We start from the raw sequence: 27770 nt of genomic DNA, 5'->3' as shown, positions 1-27770 counted from the left end.
GGTGTTCAAGAAACCAGAAATAAATTTTTTTTTTGGTTTTTTTGGGCCACACCCGTTTGATGCTCAGGGGTTACTCCTGGCTAAGTGCTCAGAAATTGCCCCTGGCTTGGGGGGGGACCATATGGATGCCGGGGGATCAAACCTCGGTCCTTCCTTGGCTAGTGCTCGCAAGGCATACACCTTACCTCTAGCGCCACCTTGCCAGCCCCCCAAAAATAAATTTTTTTTTTTGTTTTTTGGGCCACACCCTGTGATGCTCAGGGGTTACTCCTGGCTATGAGCTCAGAAGTTGCTCCTGGCTTCTTGGGGGACCATATGGGACGCCGGGGGATCGAACCGCGGTCCGTCCTAGGCTAGCGCAGGCAAGGCAGGCACCTTACCTCCAGCGCCACCGCCCGGCCCCAAAAAATAAATTTTTGAGGGCCGGAGAGATAGCATGAAGTTAAGGCATTAAGGCAACTGAAGGATGGTAGTTCAAAGCCCAGCATCCCATAAGGTCCTCTGAGTCTTCCAGGAGTGATTTCTGAGCATAGAGTCAGGAGTAATCCCTGAGTGTGCCACTGGGTGTGACCCAAAAACCAAAAAAAAAAAAAATTTTTTTTTTTTTTTTTTTTGCAGAGAGTTGTAGTAGCCTATATCTTGAGCAAGTTTCTTGACTTTTTTTTGACCCTCAGTGTCTCTGTCTATAAAAGAGGGAGAATAGAATCAAATGAGGTGCCAGAGCAATGGAGCAGTGGTAGGGCATTTGCCTTGCACATAGCTGACCCAGGATGAACCTGGGTTTGATCCCTGGCATCCCATATGGTTCCCAAGCCAGAGGCGACTTCTGAGTGCATAGCCAGGAGTAACCCCTGAGTGTCACCAGGTGTGGCCCAAAAGCCAAAAAAAAAAAAAAGAATCAAATGAGAAAATTGTTGCACAGTGCTGGGTATGTTGTACCATATATTTTTTTCTAGTCTATTAAACATCATTTCTTTTTTTTTTCCCTCCCTCCCTCTAAACATCATTTTATTTATTTATTTATTTTTGTGGTTTTTGGGTCACACCCGGCAGTGCTCAGGGGTTATTCCTGGCTCCAGGCTCAGAAATTGCTCCTGGCAGGCACAGGGGACCATATGGGACACCAGGATTCAAACAGATGACCTCCTGCATGAAAGGCAAACGTCTTACCTCCATGCTATCTCTCTGGCCCCTAAAGATCATTTCTTAACTAGGGCCATATAACCCCTATAAACCTGCAAAATAGTTCAAAAAGGCTACTGCTGAAAATTATGTTAATGGAGGGGTATGCATAAGACCTGGATACCAAGCAGTAGGAAGAAAACCAGGTCTGCAGGGGATCCTGGCCAGAGAAAGGCTGAGAAACTGCTCAAAATAAGTGTTTTGCCATCACTGTTGTTATTGGCTTTAACCCCTTTCATCAGTGGTTCCCCAGCCTTGTTTACTTTCCCACTTTGGTCAGTCACTTGAACCTTTCCCCCTGTGACTACCTAGATGGCACCGAGTGGCTGTGGCTGTGAAGGGCCAGTCTGTCACCCTCATAGTTGACTGCAAGAAGCGAGTCACCCGACCTCTTCCTCGAAACGCTCGCTCGGTGTTGGACACCCGTGGAGTGATCATATTTGGGGCCCGTATCCTGGATGAAGAAGTCTTTGAGGTAATGAGAGCAATCAGAGAAAGGAGTGATCTCTGGTCCTGTGTCTTGTGACCACTCTCCTTTGACTTTCTTTCTTATGCCCTAAACCTTCATGTTTTCTTCTTATGAACTTATATTTCCGTTTTCTCTTTTCAGGATTAATTTTGTCCTTGGGAGAACAGGGGCTTACTAACATGGCAGGAATTTTTGTTTGTTTTTGAGCCACATCCGATCATACTCAGGGGTTACTCCTGGCTCTGCTCTCAGAAATCACTCCTGGCAGGCTTGGGAGACCATATGGGATACTGGGGATCAAAATCAGGTCTGTCTTGGGTTGGCTGCATGCAAGGCAAACGATCTACCCCTGTGCTATTGCTCTGGCTCCAACATGGCAGGATTGTCTACAGTCACTTATTCTGTCACTCAGTCTTTATTAGCCCTCCTTCTACTCTGTATCAATTTACCGATTTATCTACTTACCCATTCAAGTCTTCAGGTTTGCCTATGTCCATTCATCATCTGTCCTTTCCTGCCCTGTCATTCCTTTTCTTAAATCATTCACCTGCTATTTATCCACTTTACCCCATCCATTCATCCTTCCATCCAGTCATTTACTCATAATTCACCTACTACCCATGCATATGCCCCATCTCAATCGTTTCTCATCAAGTGAATTATTTGTCTGCCTATTCTTTTCACCAACCCTCTCTCTACCAAGCAGTTTGTAGCCACTCTACCCAGTTCCATGCCTCTACCCATCAAACCACCTCCTGTGTTGTGCATCAACCCTCCCATTCAGCCATACATTTGAGTTTCCATTCTAATTCATTGCACCAATCTTTCCTTCCATCCATCCACTCATCCACTCATCCATTCATCCATCCATCCATCCATCCATCCATCCATCCATCCATCCATCCATCCATCCATCCATCCATCCATCTATCCATCCAATCCACCCATCTAAGCAACACTTTTTTTTGGTTTTTGAGTCACACGTGGTGACCCTCAGGGATTACTCCTGGCTCTGTGCTTAGAAGTCACTCCTGGTAGGCTTGGGGGACCATATGGGATGCCAGGATTTGAACCAGGATCCATCCTGTTTTGGCCACATGCAAGGTAAATGCCTTACCGCTGTGCTATCACTCTGACCTCTAAGCAACACTTTCTGAACACATGCTTTGAGACCAGAAGATAGTACAGGGATGAAGGCACTTGTCTTAGACACAGTTCACTCTGACTTGACCTTGATACTGAATATGGTCCTCTGAGCACTGCCATGAATTCTCTCTGAGTACAGAAGTAAGCCCTGAACACAGTTGGTTATGACCCCAACCACTTCCCAAACAGATCAGAAAATAATTTATAGTCTGTCAATTATACCAGGTGTTCCAGTTCAGCTTTGATAATGAGATAATATCCACAAACAAGGTTTGATGTACTAAGTAACCTTTGTGAGTGCACATAAGTAGAATTAGGGTGGGTTTCCCATCTCCACTTGTAGAGGTAAGAAGATTCTTATCATTACTACCACTGGGAGGTCAGACAGGTAAGGCTGGGTGGGACACTGGCTCTGGGAATTCATGAAAGGTTCATGCTTTGCTCCTGGACAGAGTCTTGCAAAATCTAGGAATTTAAAGTTGAAAGGTATGGATTCTAACCCTGATTCTATCACTGTGTGTGACTTTGGGCTAATTCTTGCCCCTGAGCTTTTCTGATTAAAAATGATCTGAAGGGGCCAGAGTGATAGCACAGCAGTAAGGCATTTGCCTTGCACGCAGCCAACACAGGATGGACCTTGGTTCAAATCCTGGCATTTCATAGAGTTCCCTGAGCCTGTCAGGAGTGACTTCTGAGCACAGAGCCAAGAGTAACTCCTGAGCACTGCTGGATGTGACCAAAAAAAAAAAAAACAAAAAAAAAAAAATCTGAGAAAACAATCTCCGATCCTTGACCTCAAGCCAGGGATACAGTTATAGAGACCTGCCTTGCCTGTATGAGGCTTTGACTTTGATTTCTGGCACTTCAGGGGGAAAAGTTGACTTTGAAAACAGATAGTGGCTGAAGTACTGGTGCAGTGGGTAGGGTGTTTATCTCATATGCCAAACATGAGTTTGATTCCTGGCACCAATTGGTCCTCCAAACCTGTCAGGAGTGAGTCCTGACTGCAGAACTAGGAATAACCCCTGAGTACTGCTGGGTGTGCCTCAACCCTTCCCCAGCCAAAAGAAAGCAGACAGAAAGCTTAAGAGGTTGGGCACAAGCTTTGCACCAGGTTGGATTTCTCTGCTTAATGCCCTTGCCACATATGATTCCACAAGAATAATCGAGTTTAGAGCTGGGAGTAGCTCTTGAGTACTGTGGGTACAGCCCCCATTCCCCGCCCCCCCACAAGTGGTCTAAGGCCAAGGAGATGGCTCAGATGATTGTAATACATGCTTTGCGTGTGAGAGGTTCAGATTTGTTCTCTGGTGGCCCCATGTTGCCTCCTGAACACTGAAGAAGTCACCCACTGAAGAATTCACTTCCAGTACTGCTGGTAGTGGCCCAAAATTGGAAAAAAAAATCTGGTCTGGAGTGATAGTGCAATGGGTAGGATGCTTGCCTTATATGTTGCCAACCCGGGTTTAGTTCCTGGCACCCTATATGGTCCCCTGAGCCCACCAGAAATTATCTCTGAGCTTAGAACTAGGATTGATGAGCCTCGAGCACTACCAGGTGTGGCCCCCAAACAAAACAAAAATAAAACAAAAATCTTTAGTTACTGGCTTGATCCAGTTGACTTACAAATGGGGAGATCCTTGGGGCCTATAGTACAATGAGTAGGGTGTTTGCCTTGCATGCGAATGACCAGGGTTTAGATTCCTGGTATTCTATATGGTCCCCTATATATATATGTTAGGAGTGATCCCTGAACTCAGAATCAGAAATAAGTCCCTGAGTATCAACAGGTGTGGCCAAAAAAAAAAAAAAAAAAAAAAAAAGAAGAGAGAAGTTAAGAGGGAGACAGAGACAGACAAAGGATCATTTGGAAGTTGACAAGGATATAGTAGCTCACTGACTGTAAAATAAAGACTTCTGGGCCCGGAGAGATAGCACAGCAGCATTTGCCTTGCAAGCAGCTGATCCAGGACCAAAGGTGGTTGGTTCGAATCCCGGTGTCCCATATGGTCCCCCGTGCCTGCCAGGAGCTATTTCTGAGCAGACAACCAGGAGTGACCCCTGAGCACTGCCGGGTGTGGCCCAAAAACCAAAATAAATAAATAAATAAATAAATAAATAAAATAAAGACTTCTGTGCTGTGTAAACTGTGATACACCATAAAGCAGCCTGTGGCCCATAGCTGGGTGTGGAGCTGGCCTCCTCACGTTTTTTCCAGACTGTGTGCCTGTCTCTGAAGCCTTTTCTGCCTCCCTTCCTCATGTCTTTGCAGGGTGATGTCCAGGAGCTGGTCATCGTTCCTGGGGTGCAAACTGCTTATGAATCCTGTAACCGGAAGGAGCTGGAGTGTGATGGCAGGGAGAAACCTCAGAACCAGCAGCCCCACAGAACCCAGAGATCCCCAAAGCAGCAGCCACCACGACTTCAGAAACCACAAAATCAGGAGCCTCAGCGTCAGGTGAGGTGACTGGGAGGAGTCCAAACTGCTGCATCCCCTTGAGAGGGAAGATACTCACCTTGACAGTCCCCTAGGAGAATCTCCCCAAGGTTCTAGAACTCCCATTCTACTTAGGGTTTCCTCCTTAGACATATTCCCCAGAGTTTTATGCCCTTCCTTCTCCTAGTCCTCAGTCATCAAACTTTTTATTTTCATTTAAAAATAAAAAGAATAATTATGAATAGTCTGTGGCCAGAAGTCATGTCCCTGGCATGTTTCCCCCTTTGCCGGTCTTCCTTGGAGCCTATGCTTGGGTTTCCCACCCCTTCCTTAAATTAAGAGATTGGGGGAGTGTTGGGAGGAGGTAAGACTTTGGAGGGTGGGAGAGCAGGATTGAGGAGAGATGTTGAGAGGGTAAAACTTGAGAGATGGGGAATAAGAAGGTTTAGAAGAAGACAAAGAAATGGGGAGGAAGAGGAACTCTCAAAGGAGTGGGGAAATGTGAAAATGTGGTGCAGGGCTGTCTCTGGCCTGCACTCCTGGGGTGCAGGATAAAGCACTGACTTAGGGAAGGGGAGAGGGACTCTGTTTTGGGTTATGTCTAGTTGGTGGGTGACAGATAGGACCTTGGGTCAGAAGTAGGAAGGTTGAAGTTCAATCTCTTAATCATGTCTGCTTGTGTCCCACATGTGGGACCCACCCACCCACCCACCTTCCCGTTCCTCTCCCAACCCATAACTTCTCCCTTCACCCCCATCTCTATTTCCTAATTCCATATCCATCTCCCAATTCCCGCCCCATCTCACCTCCCTGTTGCCCTTCCCTCCCCCTACCTTTTCCCACTGCCCACCCCGCACCCCCCCCCAGCCGGTTGAGTCTCTCAACTATGACTACGAGCCCCTCTATTATGATGAGATGACTGCAGGAACCACCCCTGATTATCAGGTAAACTTTTGGAGCCCCTTTGTTCTTTACTCTTGCCACCCCTTGCAAACAGGCCCTGTGAGCACTTTCTTCCTTCCCAAAATATAGGGAGAGACCATATATTTATTCAGGTTATAGTTTCCTCACTGCTCCCCCCATATCTCTCTGCTGCAGCGGCCTCAGAGCCCCAAACACAGGGCTCCCCCTTCCCCCAGGGGGCGTCGGACCCCTCCCCGAAAACCTGCCCCACCTGCCAAGCGGTCAGCGGCCCCCCGGCGGGTGCCCCCCTCACCAGGCCCGAGGAAGCCCTCTAGAGGTTCCCGCCCAGCACGGGCCCAGCCTCCTCCCTCCCGGCGCCCAGCACGGAGGGCGACTGCCCCCACTGCCGGGGCACCCCCCAGGACCAGAGGCAGCGGCTACCGGCAGGTAGAGCCGGGGTATCCAGATCTCTGCTCCCCAACTTCTGACTGCAGAGCTTCACTCTCTGCAAACTGAGCCCATCCAAAGAGGCTGCAAGATCTGAGATTTCCCCCACCCCCCAGCAGACACTGCCCAGGGACAAAGGACCAAAAGCCTCCTCTGCAGCTAACTTCTCTCTCCTTCTTTCTCAACGCTTTCCCTTTCCCCTTGGGGTTAGGACCCCACCCCAGGTGAAGAGGAAGGAATCTTGGAGTCAAACCCTTTGCCACCTCCTGAGGAGGTAACTCTATTCCCCAGCCTTCCCCATCCGAGGGCAATGGGCTCTTTCACCCACTCCCCTGGCCCCATGTCATCTTGATGAAGTAGTGCCCACTGGCCGGAGGGCTCTTTGTCAGCTTCATTGTGGCTTTGTGTCTTCTGGTCACCACAGACCATTGATCTGCTTGTCAGTGCCGTCATTGTCATTTCTCCCCCAATGTCCATGTCCCTTTCCATTATTCTCTGACTCTGGAGTAACCTCCTTTCCATGTGCCTCTCAAATGGATTCCTTTCTATATTGTATCTCTGTTTCCAAGAGCCATTTTCTGTCCGGTGTTGTCACAATTTTTCCTCTCCCACATCTTTCCATCCATTTTCCTGGACTCTATTGCTGTTGTTATGTCACTGACCGTCTACTCTATGTCTAGCCCTCCGGCCGCCCATCTTGTTACTCGTCATTTCTTCCCACTGGTCCCATTTTCTGGACATTCCTACTTGGAGTCTTTGAGGTTTATCCTCTTTGATACAGCCACTCCCCTTGCTCATCTTGGGAGGAAAAACCCCAGACCAAGTTACCCTCAGAATCCTTGGGGCTAGAAGTTGTTGCACCCTGAGACCCAGGGAATACCTCCTCTTAGTCCTAATGCCCCCATTTACCCTTCTCCCTCCCCATCTCCGGGAAGGAGCAGACAGATCTCCAGGTCCCCTCCACAGCCGACAGGTTCCTGACTGAGGAATATGGGGAGGGTGGCACAGATGCCCCAGCAGGGCCCTACGATTACACCTATGGCTATGGGGACGATTATCGCCAGGAGACGGAGCTTGGCCCTGCCCTCTCTGCGGAGACAGCCCACTCAGGAGCCGTAAGTGAAAGGAGCTCATCTTCCATTCTTGGCCTCAGCGGGAGCTACAAGGCCTCTTTCTGTTGGTTTTGGTTATCTGTGGACTGTGAATTATTTCCATTGACAGTTTGTCATTTTCTATCCCCTTAAAATATATATGTCGCTTGAAAAATCATTCCTTTCCTAATATTGCCAGTGTTATATCCTTTTAGATACTTTTGCTCAGGAGGAATGAGTTCACAAAAAGTTCTATGTCTTTCTTGGCTATTTCCTATCTTAATCTAATTAGATTTCATAAAGTTTTTTGTCAGTAAGTTTTTAACTTATATTCATTTTCAGTCTGTCTTCATCATTAATTCTTGGTCCAAATATTTTCTTTATCCATGTGGCTGCCAAATGATGTAACTTCCTATGTCACATTTTCTAACCTAGAAAGCTACTTTCTGTCTGTCCCTTCCTGTCTTCCCCAGCTATGCATCCATCTTGGTGACTGTCCATTGGACTGAAAGAGATTTAACATTTCGGTTTGGCTTTAGTTTTTCATGCTGACTTATGACCATCTTCTTTGATAATAATCCACTTTCTGTGTGTCTCAGGCCATTCACATAAAAAATGTCAACAGTGGGCTTAAATATTTTTCATGGCCACTTCTTATGTGTACTAGTCTTAATGTTTGTGTTTTCTTTAAGAATTGCATTTCATTGTTTCATGGATTTCTTCTCACCCTTGGTCACGGTAGCCATGCTGTTGAAGGTCCACTTCCGGGATCCTTTTTTTCTTTACTACTTCCTGTCTAACCACTTCCTGTTTGTCCAGTTTGTTCTGTAGCTGTCTCGGCCATGTTTAATTTTTCTTGGCCCTAGGCATCATTCTTGTTTCCAAGTGTTTGCTTCTTTGTTCTTTCTCTCTCAGTTGTTCCCCACGCCTTCAGCTGATTTCAGATCAGCTGAAATATTTCCCATCTGCTTCATTTTACTTTTTGCCTGTCTTTCAGTCAAAGCTATTGTCTCTACCCTGCCTCTTCATCCTAATTCTTCTCTAATGTTGGCTGCCTTGATTCTCTGCTGCCTTCCCCTCATGCTGCTTTCTGTAAATTTGGGACCCATATGGGATATTGTGGAGGAGGGCTGGGGGCTGGAAATTAATTGATTGCTATTATCTGGGTCAGGATGGAGGTGGAGGGAAATGTTCTGAAGATTCTTATTGGGAGAGCTGGGGGTGATGGGGAATGTTTTCCAATTTTCTTTGGCATTGGTTCTGGTCTTAGATTTGGGGCTTGGCATTTGAATGGAAATATAGAAGAGAGGGAACTGGTAGCTTGGAATATGAATGAGGGTCTGAGGGGGAGCATAGTGTTCTTGCAAGGAGAGAAATACAGACCCGAGCATCATCAGGAATGGTTCCTGAAATCAGAGCCAGGAGTAACTCTTAGCACCGCTGTTGTGCCCACCCCCAAAAAAGATTTCTCAGTTCTTCTGGATCATTCCAGTATTCCAGTACTCTTCCAGAGAGGAGGCAGAATCACCCACTTTGGGAAACACCAAGTATAGATGTTTGAGTTTTAGGGAGCCCTTTGAAATTCTAAGCAAAATTCTGTACAGAAGAGTTGGAGGACTCCGACTTTCTCACTTATATACCAGCTAGTATAGCTCATACTCCACGGACCCACCTCCTTCCTCCAACCCAAATAACAATCTATTCACAATCCTGGAGAAAATCAACGATGTCTAAAGGTTTAAGATTTGCCAGAGTCAGAGGAGTTTGTGAGCTAGGGTGAGCTACTCCAGAGGGGGTCCCCTGGGAAGATTGTCTGGGGGCATTTAGAATCCCAGGAAGGGTCAAGGGACTTTCCTGAATGAACTACCCAGGGAGATGAGCTTGAGTCTGCTGAGATGAGCCTGAAAAAAGGGGGTGAGTAGTCCTGAGCACTTTTGCAGGCTGGGAGGTCTGTGAAAAGGAAATTTTGGTGTGGGGATGTGGGGTGCTGGGAGCAGAGTTAGGCATCTTCAGAGGATGCAAAAAAAAAAAAAAAAAAAAAAAAAACCAAAAAAACAATGGTAGGAATAAGGATGGGCATAGTTCTGGGTCCTGGCTGCTCACAGGCCCCATGGGGGTTACATATGTGTCTCCTTCAGGCGGCCCATGGACCCCGGGGGCTGAAGGGAGAAAAGGGGGAACCTGCAGTGCTGGAACCTGTAAGTTACACTGGTTACAGAGCTGAGGGCAACTGGGAAGGGCGAAGATGGGGCGTTTGTCCTCTAACCTCTGATTCTCCCTGGATTCCTACAGGGTATGCTAGTGGAGGGGCCGCCTGGCCCAGAAGGCCCTGCGGTAAGTCTAGCTGTTAGCTAGTTAGCCCTTGTCCCCACACACCTGTGCCTTCTCCCTATGTCAGGCCTTCTTAGAACTCTGGAGCTAGGGTGAAGCTCCAGTCAAAGCCCCCCCCCCCCACATGCCCACGTGTACTCCAAGAAGACCACCCTTTAGCACAAACCCCTCTTCTTTCTGCATGCCTAGACCTGATCACCTCCTCTTCTGTTCCTTAGGGGATGACTGGTCCCCCTGGCATTCAGGGTAACCCAGGCCCAGTTGGAGACCCTGGCGAGCGGGTAAGGGAGCATCCTGTGGGTGTGTGGAGGCAGAGCCACTAGTCCCCAGCAGGGGTGCCATGCTCATTGCCTGATTGAGGAAAGGGGGTCCATGTACTTCCTGGCACCCAGAAATGAGTGCAGACTCAGTGGGAGAGGGGAGCAGTCTGCTATCTCTCTCATTATTATTATTATTTCTTTTTGGTCCAAGGGATGAGAGGGGGTTATTCTGGAAAAATACAAGATAATCTACATTTATTCTGTGGAGGAAAGTTTCAAGATGGTGGCAGGACCTTTATATCCTCTTCCTGGTTCACATTCTCTCCCTGTTCTAGGGCCCTCCTGGCCGAGCAGGACTTCCTGGATCAAATGGGGCCCCTGGTCCCCCCGGCACTTCTCTCATGCTCCCAGTAAGTTTCTTCTGGGCTTTGGAACAGGCAGCTGAGTGGGCACAGGAATTGTGTTATGTCACTAAGAACCAGAAGGCCAAAGAACTGAAGTATCTGTCTTTGAAGGCTGCCAACACAAAGTAATGTCTTTTGATAGCATAGGTCCTCCTTTAATGACACCGAACCAAACACTGGTCTAGGAGAATCAAAGTTGGATCATTTAAAAGTGGGCAGAAATCCTGTATTCTGGGGCCTAGAGTCCAAGGAGAGTCTTTGAAGAGGATGAAGCACGGGGAGGGGGTATAAGAAGAGGATATGGGGGAGTGTTCTGGGAGAGGGGAGAAGGGGCAGAAGTGTCTGGCGATCTCTCTGGCTTTGGGGAGTTTCTTGCTTGTCTTGGTGGAGAAGCTGGACCTTGGCTCTCTGTCCCCTCAGTTCCGGTTTGGCAGTAGTGGGGGTAGCAAAGGTCCTGTGGTGGCGGCCCAGGAAGCACAAGCACAGGCGATTCTACAGCAGGCACGGGTGAGTCGGCCGAGGGTGTGCGAGGGTGTGTGTGTGTGTGTGTGTGTGTGTGGTGGTGGTCATGGTGGTGGGGTGTTGCAAAACATGGGCTCTAGGAGGACAGGAAGGGAGACGGGAAGGGCTGTGAGAGGACAAGGCAGTAGACGGGAGTTAGGGCTGCGCTGGTGACTCTGGCTGGGAGTTTTCCCAGACCTCTTCAGCTCTGCTATTCCTGCTCCCCTAGTTGGCACTCCGAGGACCCCCTGGCCCCATGGGATACACAGGCCGTCCTGGACCCTTGGTGAGTGAATGGGACGTTGGGGCAAGGGATTCTTTCTTGTTGTGTGGGGGTATGGAAAGTTCTAGAAAGTACTTCATTTGCTTGGAGCAAGACTGCAAGGTGTGTCCTTCATTGTTACCCTCCACTCTTCTCTCCCAGGGAGAACCGGGGAGCCCTGGCCTGAAAGGAGAATCTGGAGACCTAGGGCCTCAGGTGACAGCCCAACCCACTTCTTCCTAGCCCAGGTGTTCCCTCTGATCGGTCCCATTAACTCAGTCTCTCCCTCTCCAGGGCCCCAGGGGACCTCAGGGCCTCACAGGGCCCCCTGGCAAGGCTGGACGAAGAGTAAGTGAGGAGGAACCAGCTGGTTGGGCCGTGTGGTGGGGAACCCCAACTGTGCCCCTGCTTGCTCTGACATGTCTTTTGTACCCTCAGGGACGAGCAGGCGCTGATGGAGCCCGAGGGATGCCTGGAGAACCTGGGGTGAAGGTAATAGGCTCTAGCCTCTTTGAAGCCAGAAGCTCCCAACCCATTGAAACCTCTTATTTTCCAGGAGTGGTTTGGGCTCCATGCTTCTCCCCAAGCCTCTTCATTCAAGATGCAACCCGCAGGGGAGAGGGAAAGGGACTGGCCCCTCACTTTGACCCTGTCTGTCTCTCCTTTCTAGGGTGACCGAGGTTTTGATGGACTCCCAGGGCTTCCTGGGGAGAAAGGACAAAGGGTGAGTATGTGATGACAAGGTGTGGACTTCCACAGAGGGGATGCAGGGAGATGGAGGTGAGGGCCTTCTATAGAGGTGACATAGGGAGATGAGGTGAGAAACTTCTATGGACTTGATGTAGGGAGATGGAGGTGAGGATCTTCTATGTAGGGGGTGCAGGGAGATGGAGGTGAGGGGCCAGCATAGGGTTCTGGAGCAGCTCAGTGTTGGAACTATCAGCTGAAGAGGAGCAGTGAGCTGTACCTCTTACCTCTTTTCCCAGGGTGATTCCGGTGCCCAGGGCCTATCTGGACCCCCAGGGGAAGATGGAGAGCGGGTAAGTGTTGTGGCCAAGTGGGGCTGGACGTGGGAGACAGTGAGGTGAGATTGTTTCACCATCTCTATCTCCTCCAGGGAGACGATGGAGAGATTGGGCCACGTGGGCTGCCTGGAGAGTCGGTGAGTGGCCAGGGCCACAGGAGAACGACACATTTGGTAGGCTTTGGGAGAGATGAGGGTACATTTCTCACACCGATGTGTCTTCTCCAACCCACTACAGGGGCCACGAGGTCTCCTTGGCCCCAAAGGCCCACCTGGAATTCCTGGACCCCCAGTAAGCAATGGCCAAACCTTCTGACCCTCTCCTTCCCCCTCTTCCTGTCTCCTTCCTCCTGCACTTCAGTTTCCTCCTCCCTGATGCCCTCCCAACCACCTTCACCCTGTGCCCTTGCAACGCCCTATAGTACTGTGCACCCACAGCTCTAAGCATTGCTCTCCTCTCCACACAAATCCTCAAGAAAAATAAACAAAAGCCCACAAAGGATCCACAGACTCACACCCCCTGTGATGCTGGGCCAGCTGGGTTGGTTTGCAGAGGTCTGGGATGAGCAGAAGCCTGAACCTCTGCCTGTAAACCTGTGCTTTCGGGCACCATAAGCCAAGCCATGCCCTTTCCAGCCTGCTTACCCCTATCTTGTTTCAGGGAGTGCGAGGCATGGATGGCCCCCATGGTCCCAAAGGAAGTTTGGTGAGTAGATGGGTGTAGGAACCCCACCCGATCTTCAGCCCCGCACAGGCCCTTGCTTCTTGCACCCGCTTCCCACTGCTACTGACCAGCTTCTGGTCCTGTCCACTTTTGGTTCTGCCCACTTTTAGTTCTGGTCCTCAGTGCTGGGACTCTACTCTCCACTCCATTCTTCACCACTTCTATTGATCCCTGCCTGCCTGGTTGTCTACTTCTAGGGACCCCAGGGTGAGCCAGGACCTCCTGGACAGCAGGGTACTCCTGGGACCCAGGTGAGTGGCCCCCAACTTTAGTGCTTTCTGGTGATCTCATTGGCCAGGCCCTGCAGCAGGACAGGAAGTAACATTCACAGCCTACTCTGCTCATGCCTGAATGGTGACTAGCACCCTGTGACTTTTTTCTCTCTGTGCTAGGGTCTCCCCGGGCCTCAGGGCGCCATCGGCCCTCATGGAGAAAAGGTCAGTGATGAAGTCATGTGGGGACAGGTGTAGGATGGATCCAAAATATCTGGCTTGGCTTTGGTCCTTGCTGAGCTTCTGTGACTCCCAGTCTGTCTTCCTGCAGGGCCCACGAGGGAAACCTGGACTCCCTGGCATGCCTGGCTCTGATGGGCCTCCGGTGAGTTCACCAAACTTGGCACCCAGGCTCCCATAGTGAGTGCTTTCTGGGTGCCTTCAGCAACTGTCCACACCACATGTCCTGTGTGGAAGGGTCAGCAGTTTTATTAGAGTTGGGGAGTGAAGCATCATAGGAAGAAAAGATAATGGGACCAGTGGTGACCCCATCTGGTCTTTCTCCAGGGTCACCCCGGGAAGGAAGGCCCTCCTGGAACAAAAGGAAACCAGGTGAGGTGCCCAAGCCTCCTGCTATCCAGGAAGGAATCTGTCTCCCAAACCTGTCCACGATCTTCAAGGTCTCTTCCTATGTCCATGCACCAAGTGTAGACTTGATGCTATGCCTGAGACCCTCTCCAGACCCCACTATCGTTGCTTTCCCTTTTCCCAGCTCTAGAAGCCCCTTTGCTGATGCCTCTTTCTCTTCCAGGGTCCATCTGGTCCTCAGGGGCCTCTGGGCTACCCGGGACCTCGAGGTGTCAAGGTAACTGTCCAATTGGTGGGAGGTGAAGGGGCATGGTATGGTGCCTACTGGGGTCCTGGAGCCTCATTCCCTGATTCCCATCTCTGTGTCCCTCTGATTCTAGGGTGTGGATGGAATTCGGGGTCTGAAGGGCCACAAGGGTGAAAAGGTGAGTGGTCTCATCACGCTGCCCACAAGGTCCCTCACTTCCTCACTGCACCAGCCTCCTGCAGTTCCCGCTGCTGCCTCCATTCTCTGAGGTCCTCCATCCACCTCCCTGACATCTCTCTCTTCTGTGTCAGGGCGAGGATGGCTTCCCCGGGTTCAAAGGTGACATGGGCGTGAAAGGTGACAGGGTGAGTAGAGACACATGCCCGCCTGTGCCCTTAATGCTCAGACCCCTCAGAACCTGGTTTGGCTCTGCTATCCTCCCATCACAGAACTCCCTGTCCTGAGAATCCCCCCAAGTCTATTCAGCCCCCTTCTCACCTCCCTCCACCCTCTCCATCAGGGCGAGGTTGGAGTCCCTGGTTCCAGAGGAGAGGATGGGCCTGAGGGGCCGAAGGGACGCACTGGACCCACTGGAGACCCAGGCCCCACTGGGCTCATGGGCGAGAAGGTAGCAGAGCTATGGGGTGGGATGCATGCTTGAGGGTTCCATGTGCCCCTGTGCCATGGGGACGGGGTGGGGACGGGGGTGCTGGGTAGTCATTGAAGATGACCTTCATACTCTGCGAATGCACCCTTGAGTGCTGAGGGTTGAGTGAAGGGTATATGAGGAAAGTTCCTGTGGGCAGTAGTTGGCACAGATGGCTAAGACAAGGCACTGTCTTTGGGAAGTGCAGGTGGCAGGCAGTGCAGTGAGAGTTCCAGGAAAGGAGAGAGGAGCTGGGCATTGAGTTTTCCCAGCATCTTGCCTTGTGCCTCCTGTGGTGCAGTCCCCCATGTGCAGGTGGGGTGTGTGTGTATGTGTGTGTGTGTGTGTGTGTGTGTGTGTGTGTGTGTGTATGTATGTCTGCACCTGCAGGTTCCCCACAGACCAGGGTGGGGGCGGATCCAGTGTTAGGCTACAGGGTCTTCCCAAGCCTCACACCACATACACCCTGAAGCATAGGGATGCTGGGGATTTGGGGGTGGTGTGCAGCCTGAACCAGGGGTGCAAGCAGAGCCTGAATTTTGGTGGGAGGAGTATGGCTAGCCCCAAGGGCCTTCCACTCCTTCAACTTGACAGTAATCAGGAGACCCAGTGCCCCAAGGACTCACTGGAGTTCCACACTCAGTCCCCAGGTGCAGGGTTGGGAAAAATCCTTGGGCAAGAAGAGGAGTTCCAAAGCCCAGTGTGGGAAATGGTCTGGGCTTTGGTGCTGAGAATCACTGGGGCTGTCAGGATCACATCGAAGGGCTGCAGTTTCTGGGATAGGTGGGCTCTGAGGCTCATTTTTTTTTTTTGCTTCTAACTGTCCCCTATCTCTTTGCAGGGCAAGCTTGGAGTTCCAGGTCTTCCTGGCTACCCTGGACGCCAGGGCCCCAAGGTAATGTACTCTCCTACCCGTGCTGCCTTTTCCTGACTCCATTTCAGTAAGCAAAGTGGAGCTCCCCTTTGTAGACAAAGGGATGAAGTTCCTGAGAGCAGCAGCAGGCCATAGCACTTTGAATCCAGGCCTCCCATTGCTGCCTCCAGCACCCCTATAGTTCCAGGCCCTCACCCTTGCAACTCTGGGCCCTCACCTCTGTGGCTTTGGACCCTCACCCCTCTAACTCTGGGCCTTTACCCCTTCGACCCTGGGTCCTCATTCCTATGACCCTGGACCCTCACCCCTGTGACTCCAGGCCTTCACCCGTGTGGCCCTGGTTCTTGAGTTCCCTTTTGTGATTTCTCCCCCCTTCATTCTCTTCAGGGTTCACTGGGATTTCCTGGCTTTCCCGGAGCCAGTGGAGAGAAGGGAGTGCGGGTATGTTGGGAAGGGAGTGAACAGGTGGGTGGAAGGTTCTGGGGACACTCGGGCTGACCCAGGGTGAGGTGTCTCTTCTCTCTCCCCACAGGGCCTGTTGGGGAAGTCTGGACCTAGAGGAGAGCGGGGCCCCACGGTGAGTGCTGAAGAAACAGGTTAGAGGTTCATGGTGCAGAATTTGGGGCGGTGAGAGGGATTGACTTCTCACTGACCACTCCCTGTCCTCTTTCAAGGGTCCACGGGGCCAGCGGGGACCCCGAGGCGCCACTGGAAAGTCTGGAGCAAAGGTCAGTGGTTTAAGAGTTTTCAACCTCCATAGTGGGAGACAGCTAGGAAGTGTTTCCACTTATTCTTTGACTCTGTTTCCCCTCAGGGAACATCAGGTGGTGATGGCCCCCATGGACCCCCTGGAGAGCGGGTGAGTGGCTTGAGTCTCCTATTCCCCAGAGCTCCCAAGGATCCAGAGGGGCATCAGCTACCCTGTTGCCCTGCCCTAGCTCATTCCCCTGAACCCCTTCCCATTCCGTCTGTTTTCCTGTTTCTAGGGTCTCCCTGGACCTCAGGGCCCCAATGGATTTCCTGGCCCCAAAGGACCACCAGTAAGCTGACCTTTGACTTCTGACCTCTCACCTCAGTTCTGTGAGTCCTTCTACCCCACCCTCTCCAATCTAGAGGTCACCTGACTTTTGAACTCTTCCAGGGCCCCCCTGGGAAGGACGGGCTGCCAGGACACCCAGGCCAGAGAGGAGAAGTGGTAAGTGATGCCTTTCCTCTAACTCCCCACTTCTCTCCTCTGTTGTGTCCAACTCTGTTGTGGCCTGGAGGTCTGCAGTGGGGTAGTCCTGGCAGGGGACCTGTCGGGGACTTAGTGGGACCTGACTGTATCTTCTCTGTTCTCTCCTTTCCTTATCTCAGGGATTCCAAGGGAAGACTGGCCCCCCTGGCCCTCCAGGGGTGGTGGGGTCACAGGTATGTTCACCCTCTGGAGAGAATACATCTTCAATCTTCCCATCAGTCTCTCCTCTGCCACACTGTATACCCACCACTCTGCTTTGTGCATCTGGACCCCCAGTTGGGAAAGTGGTTGACCAAGCAAGTGCCCAGATTTGAGCAGGGATCCCTAAACTTGTGTTTCCTGGGCCAGTTTTTTTTTTTTCTGGTGTCTCAGAGAAGGGGCAATTTTCTTGAGGGGATCCCAGCTGTTTCAGTGGCCTGGAAACCAGGCGGTCCTAGAGACCTAGAGATCTTGGAGTGTTTCCAGTAGTTTTAGGGGGCAGGGATAATGAAGCTATCTAATGTCTAATATTATTATCCCATGATAAAGACATGTTTTTTTTGTATTCTTGGGGACCCCTCAGGCCATACTCGGGCTACTCCCAGCTCTGGGCTCAGGGATCTTTCGCAGCTGGGGGAGATCATAAAGTTCTGGCTATGAACATGCAAAGCATGCATTCAGCCCACTGAGTTACTTTTCTGGTGCTCTGAGTTTTGGGTGTTCAGGGTAGCTCCTTTGGGTCAACAGTGAGGTGAGAGTTCTAAGGCTGGAGTCTCTCCTTCCTCCAGGGAGCGGCAGGAGAAAGTGGACCCATGGGGGAGAGAGGTCACCCAGGACCCCCAGGGCCCCCCGGAGAGCAGGGGCTGACTGGAACTGCTGGAAAAGAAGGAACGAAGGTCAGTGAGGGGGCTCTGAGGGCCTCAGCAATCTCTCTGACACTCTGAAAACATGGTTGTGACTCATCTACTTTCATTCCTTTTAGGGTGACCCTGGTCCCCCAGGCGCCCCAGGGAAGGATGGTCCTGCTGGTTTGAGGGGCTTCCCAGGAGAGAGAGGCCTTCCGGGCACTGCTGTGAGTATGACCCTATCTCCGTAGCCTATCACCCTGCAGCCTGACATCCTTCAGCATCCCCCATTTTTGAGCCTGACTCTTGGACTTGCCTCCTGGAGTTTCTCATGGGAGTCAACATTCTCATCTCACACCTGTCACCCCAAATCCTTGACTCATAGGGTGGATCCGGTTTGAAGGGCAATGAAGGTCCTGCTGGCCCCCCTGGCCCTGCAGTAAGTTGGTGTCCCTGGGGGAGGTGCTAGAGAGGAGGATGGGGGTGTGGTCTGGGTCAGTGGGGTATGGGTTAGTGCGGGGCTCACTCCATCTCATGTCTCAGGGCTCCCCTGGGGAGCGAGGACCAGCAGGATCGGGGGGACCCATTGGTCTCCCAGGACGCCCAGGACCTCAGGGTCCTCCTGGGGCAGCAGGAGAAAAAGGTGTCCCGGTGAGTGTAGAGGTCCAAGGGGAAGGATACTGGGGAGGGTCCTGGGAGGTGCCAGGTACCTCATAAATAAAGGAACAGTCTAAAGCTTCTCTCCTTTCTTTACCTTTGCAGGGTGAGAAGGGCCCTATTGGTCCCACTGGCCGTGATGGGGTGCAGGGGCCAGTGGGCCTTCCTGGTCCTGCTGGGCCCCCAGGAGGGCCAGGAGAGGATGGGGACAAGGTGAGGACACCGCCCTTGTCAAGGCCTGCTCCTGCCTATCTCCCTACATCATCTAGCCTCTTCCTCTGACACCTTATCCATCTTCTGCAGGGTGAAACTGGGGACCCCGGACAGAAGGGCACTAAAGGCAACAAGGGGGAGCATGTAAGTGTCTGTGACCTTTGCCCTCTGGTCTCCCACCCCTCCGGCTTTGTCTCCTCCCTGTGTTGAGTACTTTGACGCTCCTTTCTCTGCAGGGCCCTCCTGGTCCCCCGGGCCCCATTGGCGGTGTGGGGCAGCCTGGTGCAGCGGTGAGTGATGTCCCCTAAGATTTGGGGGAGGGAGTGGGAGCTGTGGGCCTGGGGATTTTATGGAATGAGAACACAAGACCTGTGATTGTCTTCGTGCTTTGCCCCTGCTGTCCCCCACCTCAGGGAGCTGATGGGGAGCCCGGAGCTCGGGGACCCCAAGGACACTTTGGACCTAAAGGGGATGAAGGAACAAGAGGATTCAATGGGCCCCCGGGCCCCATTGGCCTACAGGTAAGCTGGGCGGGGGCCAGCCAAGGTGGGGGTGTCTGTGGGATTGGGGCTTCTCACCCCTGCCTCTGTGCTCTGTGTAGGGCTTGCCAGGCCCTTCGGGGGAAAAGGGAGAAACAGGAGACGTGGGCCCTATGGTGAGTGTGACCCCCCAGACTCCAGCTTGCCCCAAATCACCTCTGCCCATCAGCCCATACCCAACACCCCAACACCCCACAAGCCCACTCCCTGCATGTTCCTATCCTCTCTTTAACAGGTAACCACTGCTTTTTCCCCTCACATCTGCCCCTCTCTGGTATCCTTTTCTCCCTAGGGACCACCTGGCCCCCCAGGACCTCGAGGCCCTGCAGGGCCCAATGGAGCTGATGTAAGTGCTCTGGGCCCCTCGTCATCCCGCACCAGCTGGGCCCTCTGCTTTCCTTCCCCTCAACTAGAAGCTTAGGGCTGAGTGGGTCCTTGGAGACAACCCCCTCTGTCCCATTGCTGAAACCTGGGGCCCTTGTCCAGGCTCCCCTCAAGTAGTGATTCCCCATTTCTGCTCCTCTTCCAGGGTCCACAAGGCCCTCCGGGAGGTGTTGGAAATCTGGGTCCCCCTGGAGAGAAGGTAAGTGGAAAGGAGGGTGAATTGGTAAGTTTTGGGGAAGGTTTGAACTTTTGCCAGTTTTGGTTGGAGGGACAAGAGAGAATGAGATGTGTGACTGTTGGATTTGGGGGACAAGCATGTTCTTAACCTCTTTTTCCTTACAGGGGGAGCCTGGAGATTCTGGATCTCCAGGGTTGCAGGGAGAGCCAGGTGTCAAGGTGCGTGGTATGTCTTGGACCTTAGCCCCATCCCTACTTTTCTGGCCTCCAGCTGACCCTGGGATTCCTCTGCCCCATGGCCATGGTCCAAAAGGGGTGTATGTGCACCTGCTGTCACCGCTGTCACCCTCACGGCATAGAGAGTTTAGTGAGTCCCTCTGACTCTTCTGTTCCCTCCATTTATCCCCCAGGGTCCCCGTGGGGAACGTGGGGAGAAAGGTGAAGCTGGGCAAGCTGGAGAAGCCGGACCCCCAGGACCTAAAGGCCCCACCGGTGATGATGGCCCCAAAGGCAACCCTGTGAGTTTGGGGGTTGTGAACTGAGCCTTGGAAATGTAGGTGGTCTTAACAGTGTGGTCTCCCAAAAGGGGCTCACTGGGAGGAAGGATCTGGGAATGGGGTCGCCTGAGAGTCATGGAGTCTAGGACCCAGAGTTGAGCTGCCCAATGGGTGGCTCCTTATAAGTATATATGGGGGAGATGGGTGGCCTCTTACCAGGTATGTAGTCTTCGGGGAATTAGGCTGTGGTCTGTAGGGGGCTGCCATTCTGATCTTACTGTCACCTTCTACTAGGGGCCTGTTGGCTTTCCTGGTGACCCCGGTCCCCCTGGAGAAGGTGGCCCTAGGGTGAGTCTTTCCGGGGAGGGGAAGGGCCAAGGGAGGGGGCCCTGGGGCCACTGTGTGGCTGATGGGTCTGGTGTGGAGGTTGGAGTCAAGGCTGGGAGTGAAGGGATGGGGTGATCCCAGCCAGGCCTGACCTTGCTTCAACTGGGCAGGGCCAAGACGGTGCTAAGGGAGACCAAGGCGAGGATGGCGAACCTGGACAGCCTGTGAGTGACTCGATTCCTCCCTCAGCCTCCTTTAGACCAGGGGTCTCAAACTCGCGGCCCATGGGCCATTTGTGGCCCTATGTACAACATTTTGTGACCTGTGGCCGGCCTTCAAATATCGCAGTATTTGCGATTATTCGCTTACCGAATAATCACAATAAAAATCGCATTAGAAAGAAAAAAATCACATTAAACATTCGCATACCCGAGCAGTTCCGTTTGGGGTATGCAAATGTTTAATGCGATTTTTTGCGATTTTTTTCTTACTAATGTGATTTTTTATTGCGAATATTTGGTAATTGAAATCCCTTATGCGGCCCTGCCTCACCCCGACTTTGCCTCCTGCGGCCCCCAGGTAAATTGAATTTGAGACCCCTGCTTTAGACCCTCTGCTCATCCAGCTCCTGAAGGAGCAGGCCAACACTTCTTTCTCCTCCTCTCTTTGTAGGGATCCCCCGGCCCCACTGGAGAGAATGGTCCCCCTGGACCACTGGGAAAGCGGGTAAGTGAGAGGGACAAAGGGAATCCAGAGGCAGTTCTGGGGCAGGATGCTGGGGGTGGGGACACAGTAGTGGATAGAGAGGAGTTGCCCTTGAGAGTCGTGTCTGTGCATGACATGTCTGTGTGACGTGCATCTGTGTATGTCTTATGTCTGTGTGACTTGCATGTATATGACATGTATATGCATGACATACATCTATGTACGACATGTGTCTGTTATGCATCTGGGCATGACATGCATCTATGCTCTGTGAGATATATATCTGTGTGTGGTATGCATCCGTGTGTAGTATATCTCTCTGTGTGACACATGACCATGTGACATGTGTCTTTGAGTGAGCAAACATGAGCCTCTGTCCCGTGACTCTTTGTTCCTAGACTTGGGCATGTGGTTCTACCAAGGGTAGTGTGTGCTGGTGGGTCAGTGGATGCTGCAGAAGGGTCTGGCTTTTTATCCCAATTAGTGCTTCTATTCGTGGACGAGAAGATGGGGTGCTGGATATTCAGTATACAGCTGGCCCATCACCAAATGCACAGAACCACTCAGAAGCATGACCACTGATACAGTAGCATATCTGCATGTGCAAGCATAATATGTGTGGCATGTATATATATATGTATATATACATATATATATGTATGTGGTGTGTGTGATTATTGCAGTGTATGGTGTTTGCATGTGTGTGTATGAGGGCTCAGGAAAGAAATTGAGCTGCTCTTTCTCCATCTCGCACCTGCAGGGTCCTGCTGGCACGCCAGGTCCCGAGGGCCGACAAGGAGAGAAGGGCACCAAGGTATGAAGCCTCATGAAGTTCCAATGTTCCCTCCATCTTTCTGTCCTGCGTGCTGCTCCTTCATCCCTGCATGTACCCCTCCTCCGCCCCTCAGGACACAGTCTTATATCTGTGTGTTTCAGGGGGATCCTGGTGCTGTGGGCGCCCCAGGGAAGACAGGCGCCGTGGGACCTGCAGGCCCAGCAGGGAAGCCTGGTCCCGATGGCCTGAGAGGGCTGCCAGGCTCAGTGGTGAGTCGTGGGAAGTGGGATCAGGGCTGTATCCCAAAAGACAACTGTGGAGTCACTCCTTCTGACCTGTGTGTACCCCTTGAATCTGTAGGGTCAGCAAGGTCGTCCTGGAGCCACGGGCCAGGCCGGGCCCCCTGGTCCTGTGGTAAGTGGGGTGAGGGGTGTTCCAGGATTTGTCCTGGCTGGGGAGAAACCTGCTCCCACCAGTTCCGGTCTCTCCACAGGGTCCCCCAGGGCTTCCTGGCCTTCGTGGTGATGCTGGACCCAAGGGAGAGAAGGTGAGTGTCAGGGATATGTGGCCAGAGGCAGCTACCTTGCCCCTGGAGCTCATGGACCCAATGTGTCCCCAATTCTGTATCTGGTCTCCAGTCCAGAAGTTTCAGAATGTTACTTTGTGATGACAGCCTGCTCGGTCCTCAGTCCCTGTCAGTCACCCGTCTTCTGGGGTCTGCCTTCACCTCTCATCTCTACCTGCCTTTTTACACCCCCTTTTCAGGGTCACCCAGGTCTCATCGGACTCATCGGGCCCCCTGGGGAGCAGGGCGAGAAAGGGGATCGGGGGCTTCCTGGACCCCAGGGTTCCAATGGCCAGAAGGGAGAGACGGTGAGCAGGGGGCATAGCCCTGAAGGTATGGGGGATAAGGGTGGGGGATAGGGGCCCCCACTAAACCAGAATTCCCCCCTTTTAGGGTATTCCAGGAGCATCTGGACCCATCGGCCCTGGAGGCCCCCCTGGCCCCCCTGTGAGTTCCCATATGTTTCACTAAATCCCCCCACCACTCCTCTTTCCATAATCCCTCAGTGGTTTCCATGACAACTCCCATCTCTCAAGCCTCCATCCCCATATGTCCCCTTTCTGTCCCCCTCTTGTCCTTATACATGCATGCCCCATCCTTCTGCTCCTAGGGCCACTCAAAGGCCCCTGTGGTCCCCTGCCCTTCCTTCCTTCCTTTCTCTGGTGCTATGGCCCCCCCACCCCAAGTCTTGCCTCTTCTTGTCTGTGTGGTGACCTTCCTTCTCTTGTTCCTCATTCATAGGGATCTGCTGGTCCCAAAGGAGCCAAAGGAGCCACCGTAAGTGTTCTCCAAGTTACTTTGCCCCATTCCCCACTGGTGTCACTGTCTCCCATGCAGACTCCCAAGGAGATCCTACTTCTTTCCTCCCCATTCCATGACCGTGGCTGCTACTTAAGCTCTTGCTCATTTCTTTGGCAGGGCCCCGCTGGACCCAAAGGGCAGAAGGGCGTCCAGGGTCCCCCTGGACATCCGGTAAGTCCCCCTATACTCTCCCGCTCAGGATTGCTCTGTCAGTGTGATGTCACTGTTCCACCCTCACACCCGCCTCGCCTCTCCATCTTTTTCTGCCCAGGGCCCCCCAGGCGAGGTCATCCAGCCCCTGCCCATCCAGATGCCCAAGAAGACACGGCGCTCAGTGGACGGGAGCCGCCTGATGCAGGAAGACGAGACTGTGTTAGCTGGGGAGGCCCCAGACAGTCCAGGGGGGCTGGAGGAGATCTTCGGCTCCCTGGACTCCCTTCGGGAGGAGATTGAGCAGATGAGGCGGCCTACAGGGACCCAGGACAGCCCGGGTCGCACCTGCCAGGACCTGAAGCTCTGCCACCCAGAGCTGCCCGACGGTCAGTGGTGGCCTTGGGGACATGGAGTTAGACCCACAGAGTGCATGCAGGGAGCAGAGTGGAAGGTCAGGGTGGGGGTCAAGGGCCTTGCAACTCTCCAAGTAGCACTTTGGCAGCCAGGTCTGGAATATTTCAGGGTTCCACTGAAAGGTAAGGACCTTCCAGAGGTTAGGGTTCAGATCAGGAAGAGGTGGAATACTCATGCTTGCACTCAGGGAGGTGAACATGTCCGTGTCCCACACCCAAGTGTGGCACCAGAATGAGGGTGCTGGCACCCCTTCTCCTCCATCCAGGAGCCTGCCTGGGGCTTCTGGGGATGGGAGTATCTGAGATAGGGTCAGGATCCAGGTGAGGAGATGGAAGTGAGGGTGACTGTATCATGGGGTTCTGATGGGAGAGCCTGGGTCTGGTAGGGCGGACACAGAGAGGTCACGTTCTTGAGCTCAAGGCCTGGGGCCCTGACCATTTCCCCTCCCTTACCCCACAGGAGAGTACTGGGTGGACCCCAACCAGGGCTGTGCTCGAGACGCCTTCCGGGTGTTCTGCAACTTTACAGCAGGAGGGGAAACGTGCGTGGTCCCCAGGGATGATGTCACGCAGGTAGGTGCCGGCCTGGCTGCCCTTCCCATGTCCCACAAGCACAGACCCTGCTGGCACCGCTTCTTTCTGCACCTCTGCCCTTCCCCTGAACCCCTGGGACTTCTTCTTGGACACCCACAACCAGAGTGTCTCTGGTCACCTCAGTCCCCACTTCTATCTGGCCCCTCATGCCTCCCACTGTCCTCTGTTCCACCCCTCCATGGCCTCTGCCTTACCCTGTGTTCCCTCTACCCCCAGTTCTCCTACGTAGACTCAGAGGGCTCCCCCATAGGCGTGGTCCAACTCACCTTCCTTCGGCTGCTCAGCGTCTCAGCCCACCAGGACGTCTCCTACCCTTGTTCTGGGATGGCCCGGGATGGGCCCCTCAGGCTCCGAGGGGCCAATGAGGATGAACTGAGCCCTGAGACCAGCCCCTACGTCAAGGAATTTCGAGATGGCTGTCAGGTGGGAACTGGAGAGCGGGTGGCAGAAGGGGTTCCAGACTCAGGCAGGAGGAGCCAGAGATGTCAGCTTCCTGGTGCCAGCGAGGTCGGAGGGGCCAGATGGGATGAGGGAGGCTGGAAGGCAGGTTCACCAGTGCATCCACACGTAGTGGGTGTCAGACAACTTATACATTCCGTACAGAAGGGGCATGTGGGGTGCAAATGTTCCCCTACCCAAAGGAACAGGGACACACAGTCACCCTCAGCCTGTACAGACATTCCCAGAGAACCAGATAGGGCCTCCCTGGACACATGCCTGTGAAATTATGATGCTGACACCACACAGTGACCCTAAAACATACATACAACCACATGGACATCCCGAGCACAGGAGGGCCTGTGCACACAGACATAAAAGCACAAACACATGTACGTATGGATACATGTGTATACTGACATGTAGACACAAGTGCACACACATACACCCCACAACCTTTTGACCTTTCCCATCTAAATCTGAGAGTCTTAGCAAATGTAGCAAATGGAGGGGTGCATGATCGCAGGTTGGGGCTCTCAGGAGCAGCGCCTGAGCTGAGAGGAAGGTAGGTCTCTAGGATGTTACCCCACCACACTCATTCTCTTTCCCTCTCCTTGTCTCCCTCAAAGACACAGCAGGGCCGGACGGTGTTGGAGGTTCGGACCCCAGTGCTGGAGCAGCTGCCAGTGCTGGACGCCTCCTTCTCAGACCTGGGGGCACCCCCGAGGCGGGGAGGGGTGCTGCTGGGGCCTGTCTGCTTCATGGGCTAAGACCTGCTTCTTTGACTGTCGGAACCTGGGACCCCCAGCACCAGCTCCGTGCCCCCTCTGGAGAGGCCTCAGCATCAAGGGGGCCTGTACCAGGTGCCAGCAGCCCTCAGTTGAGGTGCCCAGGGGTGCGGTCACAAGGGTCCCCAACACCATAGGGGAGGGGCAGCTATGGGTGATCTTACCCTCCACCCAGAGCCTGTGACCTGTTAGACAGCTGCTCCCTTATTTAAAACTCACCTCCCAATCACCCTGGACAAAAGAGAAAGGACACTGTGTATTTTGTATTTAAAAATAATTATATTAATTATTTAAAGAGTGGAAAACAAAAGTAACTCAAAAGAGGAAGAGGTAAATGCCAACCGCCATCCTGGGCATGGGAGACAGGCAGACATCTTGGCGGGCGGCTGGGTACCCGGTCCCGCTTCATAGCGTCCCTCAGTGACTGTGGGTGCGTTCTCTGGCTGAGCCACAGTTCCCCACACCCCACTTGCAGCCCCACTGTGAATGCTGGGATGCACAGGCTCCCAGCAGCCCACCCCTCCCCTCAGGGCTCCCTGACCCCCAAGCCTGCTGTTTCAGGCCTGGTGCTGAAGGTGGAGGGGAAGAGTGAAGGTGCCGACCTAAAGATACTGAGGTGCTAAAGCCTGGAACTCCCATGACCTTGACTCCCAAGTGGCCACCCCATCACTTTGGGGTCCCCTTGACCGAATTTCCCAATCCTGTACTTGGAGGGCTTATGTTTGGCCCATGAAGAGCCTCCTCTGTGGACCTTGCCTCACCTTCCCCAAGACCTTTCTGATGCCGGTTAAAAATGTGATCATCTTCTCCCAGGGCTGTGTGTGGTATTTGTGGTCATTTTAGACACTCCATCTTGTGCCCCTTTGGGAAGGAGCAGTTCCGGTTAATGGAGGGCACCACCCCTGCTTCCTGGAGGGCACGTCTGTGGGGCTCCAGGGTCATGAGACAGAGACAGAGACAAACACAGAGAGACAGAGAGACAGACAGGCAGACAAGACAGAGACAGAACAGCAAGTAAGGGTCTGCCTTGTGTGCAGCTTACCTGGGGTTTAATTTCTAGCACCCATAAGGTCTTGAGTCCCACTAGGAGAGATCCCTAAACACCACAAATTGTGGTCCAAAATAAGATAATCACAAACGGATCCCAAGTGGTACCAAGACCATCCCAGAGTTCTGCTGGACCCTGGTGTTGGGTCCCTTGAGCCACTGCTGTGCTGGCCCTTCCTCATTCCAAGCCAACATGACTTTAGGTGCCACATCTTTAGGGACTTGGGGCTGGACGAAACTTGGGTGACTTAGTCTAAATGTGCCAATGAGATGATTCAGGATCAAGTCTGATCACGATTGAGGTGCCTGGATCTTCGCTCAGCTTCTGCCCACCAGGCTGGCCAAGTCCTGGTCTAAAAGGCCAGGGCTGTGGCCACTCCTGCATGTCTACACCATTCCAAGCATTTTGGCTGCCCCATGGACCTTCCCCAGGGCCCCCAACTCTGTGCCCTGTAAGGCAGGTCGCTGGGGCGATGCAGGCGGGCATTCGGAGGGCGTCTCCCTCTCTGCTGAGGTTTGGTCCTCGCCCAGTATTTCCGGGCTCCGCCCTGTTGCCCTGTCTCTGTCCTTGGGCTTGGGGCATCTCCTCCCAGCGGGGAGCCGAGCCGGGCTGCTCAGGACCGTGACTGCAGATCTACTCGAGACTGGGCGGGGGCCACTTTGTACCCTCAAGTGCCCTCCTCTTTCGCCCCAGTCTGGTGGGCACAGCCCCTGCCTGCCAAATCGCTCTTCCTACTGCAATCCCCATCAGCACCAGCCACGTCCCCAAGCATGAATCCCCCAATCTCGGCCTGTGATGATGCTGCCTCTTTCTTGGTAGCTGGATGTCGCGTTGCGGATCGGTGTCCAGTGGTCAGGCCAGCGGGGGCTGGAAAAAGCGCCCCACAC

General features: G+C 52.9%; 1 protein-coding gene across 1 annotated transcript in view; it reads left to right on the top strand.

Moving 5' to 3' along the window:
- The window catches only part of COL11A2 (collagen type XI alpha 2 chain), a 29332-nt gene extending 3187 nt beyond the window's left edge, over positions 1-26145 (top strand). The window contains exons 4-66 of the mRNA XM_049764700.1: positions 1495-1657; positions 5070-5255; positions 6102-6179; positions 6796-6858; positions 7520-7699; positions 9814-9873; positions 9968-10009; positions 10225-10287; positions 10602-10676; positions 11091-11177; positions 11401-11457; positions 11596-11649; positions 11728-11781; positions 11872-11925; positions 12104-12157; positions 12420-12473; positions 12551-12595; positions 12696-12749; positions 13119-13163; positions 13379-13432; positions 13574-13618; positions 13725-13778; positions 13961-14005; positions 14205-14258; positions 14362-14406; positions 14540-14593; positions 14749-14856; positions 15716-15769; positions 16136-16189; positions 16281-16325; positions 16423-16476; positions 16563-16607; positions 16735-16788; positions 16890-16943; positions 17105-17158; positions 17753-17860; positions 17947-18036; positions 18195-18248; positions 18353-18460; positions 18572-18679; positions 18770-18823; positions 18916-18969; positions 19093-19200; positions 19281-19334; positions 19511-19564; positions 19748-19801; positions 19945-19998; positions 20190-20297; positions 20571-20624; positions 20774-20827; positions 21276-21329; positions 22069-22122; positions 22245-22352; positions 22444-22497; positions 22577-22630; positions 22849-22956; positions 23042-23095; positions 23390-23425; positions 23567-23620; positions 23721-23988; positions 24476-24588; positions 24826-25032; positions 25677-26145. Of these exons, the coding sequence (XP_049620657.1) occupies positions 1495-1657; positions 5070-5255; positions 6102-6179; positions 6796-6858; positions 7520-7699; positions 9814-9873; positions 9968-10009; positions 10225-10287; positions 10602-10676; positions 11091-11177; positions 11401-11457; positions 11596-11649; positions 11728-11781; positions 11872-11925; positions 12104-12157; positions 12420-12473; positions 12551-12595; positions 12696-12749; positions 13119-13163; positions 13379-13432; positions 13574-13618; positions 13725-13778; positions 13961-14005; positions 14205-14258; positions 14362-14406; positions 14540-14593; positions 14749-14856; positions 15716-15769; positions 16136-16189; positions 16281-16325; positions 16423-16476; positions 16563-16607; positions 16735-16788; positions 16890-16943; positions 17105-17158; positions 17753-17860; positions 17947-18036; positions 18195-18248; positions 18353-18460; positions 18572-18679; positions 18770-18823; positions 18916-18969; positions 19093-19200; positions 19281-19334; positions 19511-19564; positions 19748-19801; positions 19945-19998; positions 20190-20297; positions 20571-20624; positions 20774-20827; positions 21276-21329; positions 22069-22122; positions 22245-22352; positions 22444-22497; positions 22577-22630; positions 22849-22956; positions 23042-23095; positions 23390-23425; positions 23567-23620; positions 23721-23988; positions 24476-24588; positions 24826-25032; positions 25677-25817 (4762 nt within the window). The 3' untranslated portion in view covers positions 25818-26145. The remainder of the gene's footprint in view (positions 1-1494; positions 1658-5069; positions 5256-6101; positions 6180-6795; positions 6859-7519; positions 7700-9813; positions 9874-9967; positions 10010-10224; positions 10288-10601; positions 10677-11090; positions 11178-11400; positions 11458-11595; positions 11650-11727; positions 11782-11871; positions 11926-12103; positions 12158-12419; positions 12474-12550; positions 12596-12695; positions 12750-13118; positions 13164-13378; positions 13433-13573; positions 13619-13724; positions 13779-13960; positions 14006-14204; positions 14259-14361; positions 14407-14539; positions 14594-14748; positions 14857-15715; positions 15770-16135; positions 16190-16280; positions 16326-16422; positions 16477-16562; positions 16608-16734; positions 16789-16889; positions 16944-17104; positions 17159-17752; positions 17861-17946; positions 18037-18194; positions 18249-18352; positions 18461-18571; positions 18680-18769; positions 18824-18915; positions 18970-19092; positions 19201-19280; positions 19335-19510; positions 19565-19747; positions 19802-19944; positions 19999-20189; positions 20298-20570; positions 20625-20773; positions 20828-21275; positions 21330-22068; positions 22123-22244; positions 22353-22443; positions 22498-22576; positions 22631-22848; positions 22957-23041; positions 23096-23389; positions 23426-23566; positions 23621-23720; positions 23989-24475; positions 24589-24825; positions 25033-25676) is intronic.
- The last annotated feature ends 1625 nt before the right edge of the window (positions 26146-27770 follow it).

This window comes from Suncus etruscus, chromosome 18 (genome assembly GCF_024139225.1).
Source record: "Suncus etruscus isolate mSunEtr1 chromosome 18, mSunEtr1.pri.cur, whole genome shotgun sequence".
NCBI classification, from domain to species: Eukaryota; Metazoa; Chordata; class Mammalia; order Eulipotyphla; family Soricidae; genus Suncus; species Suncus etruscus.
This window is presented reverse-complemented; position numbering and strand designations above follow the sequence as displayed.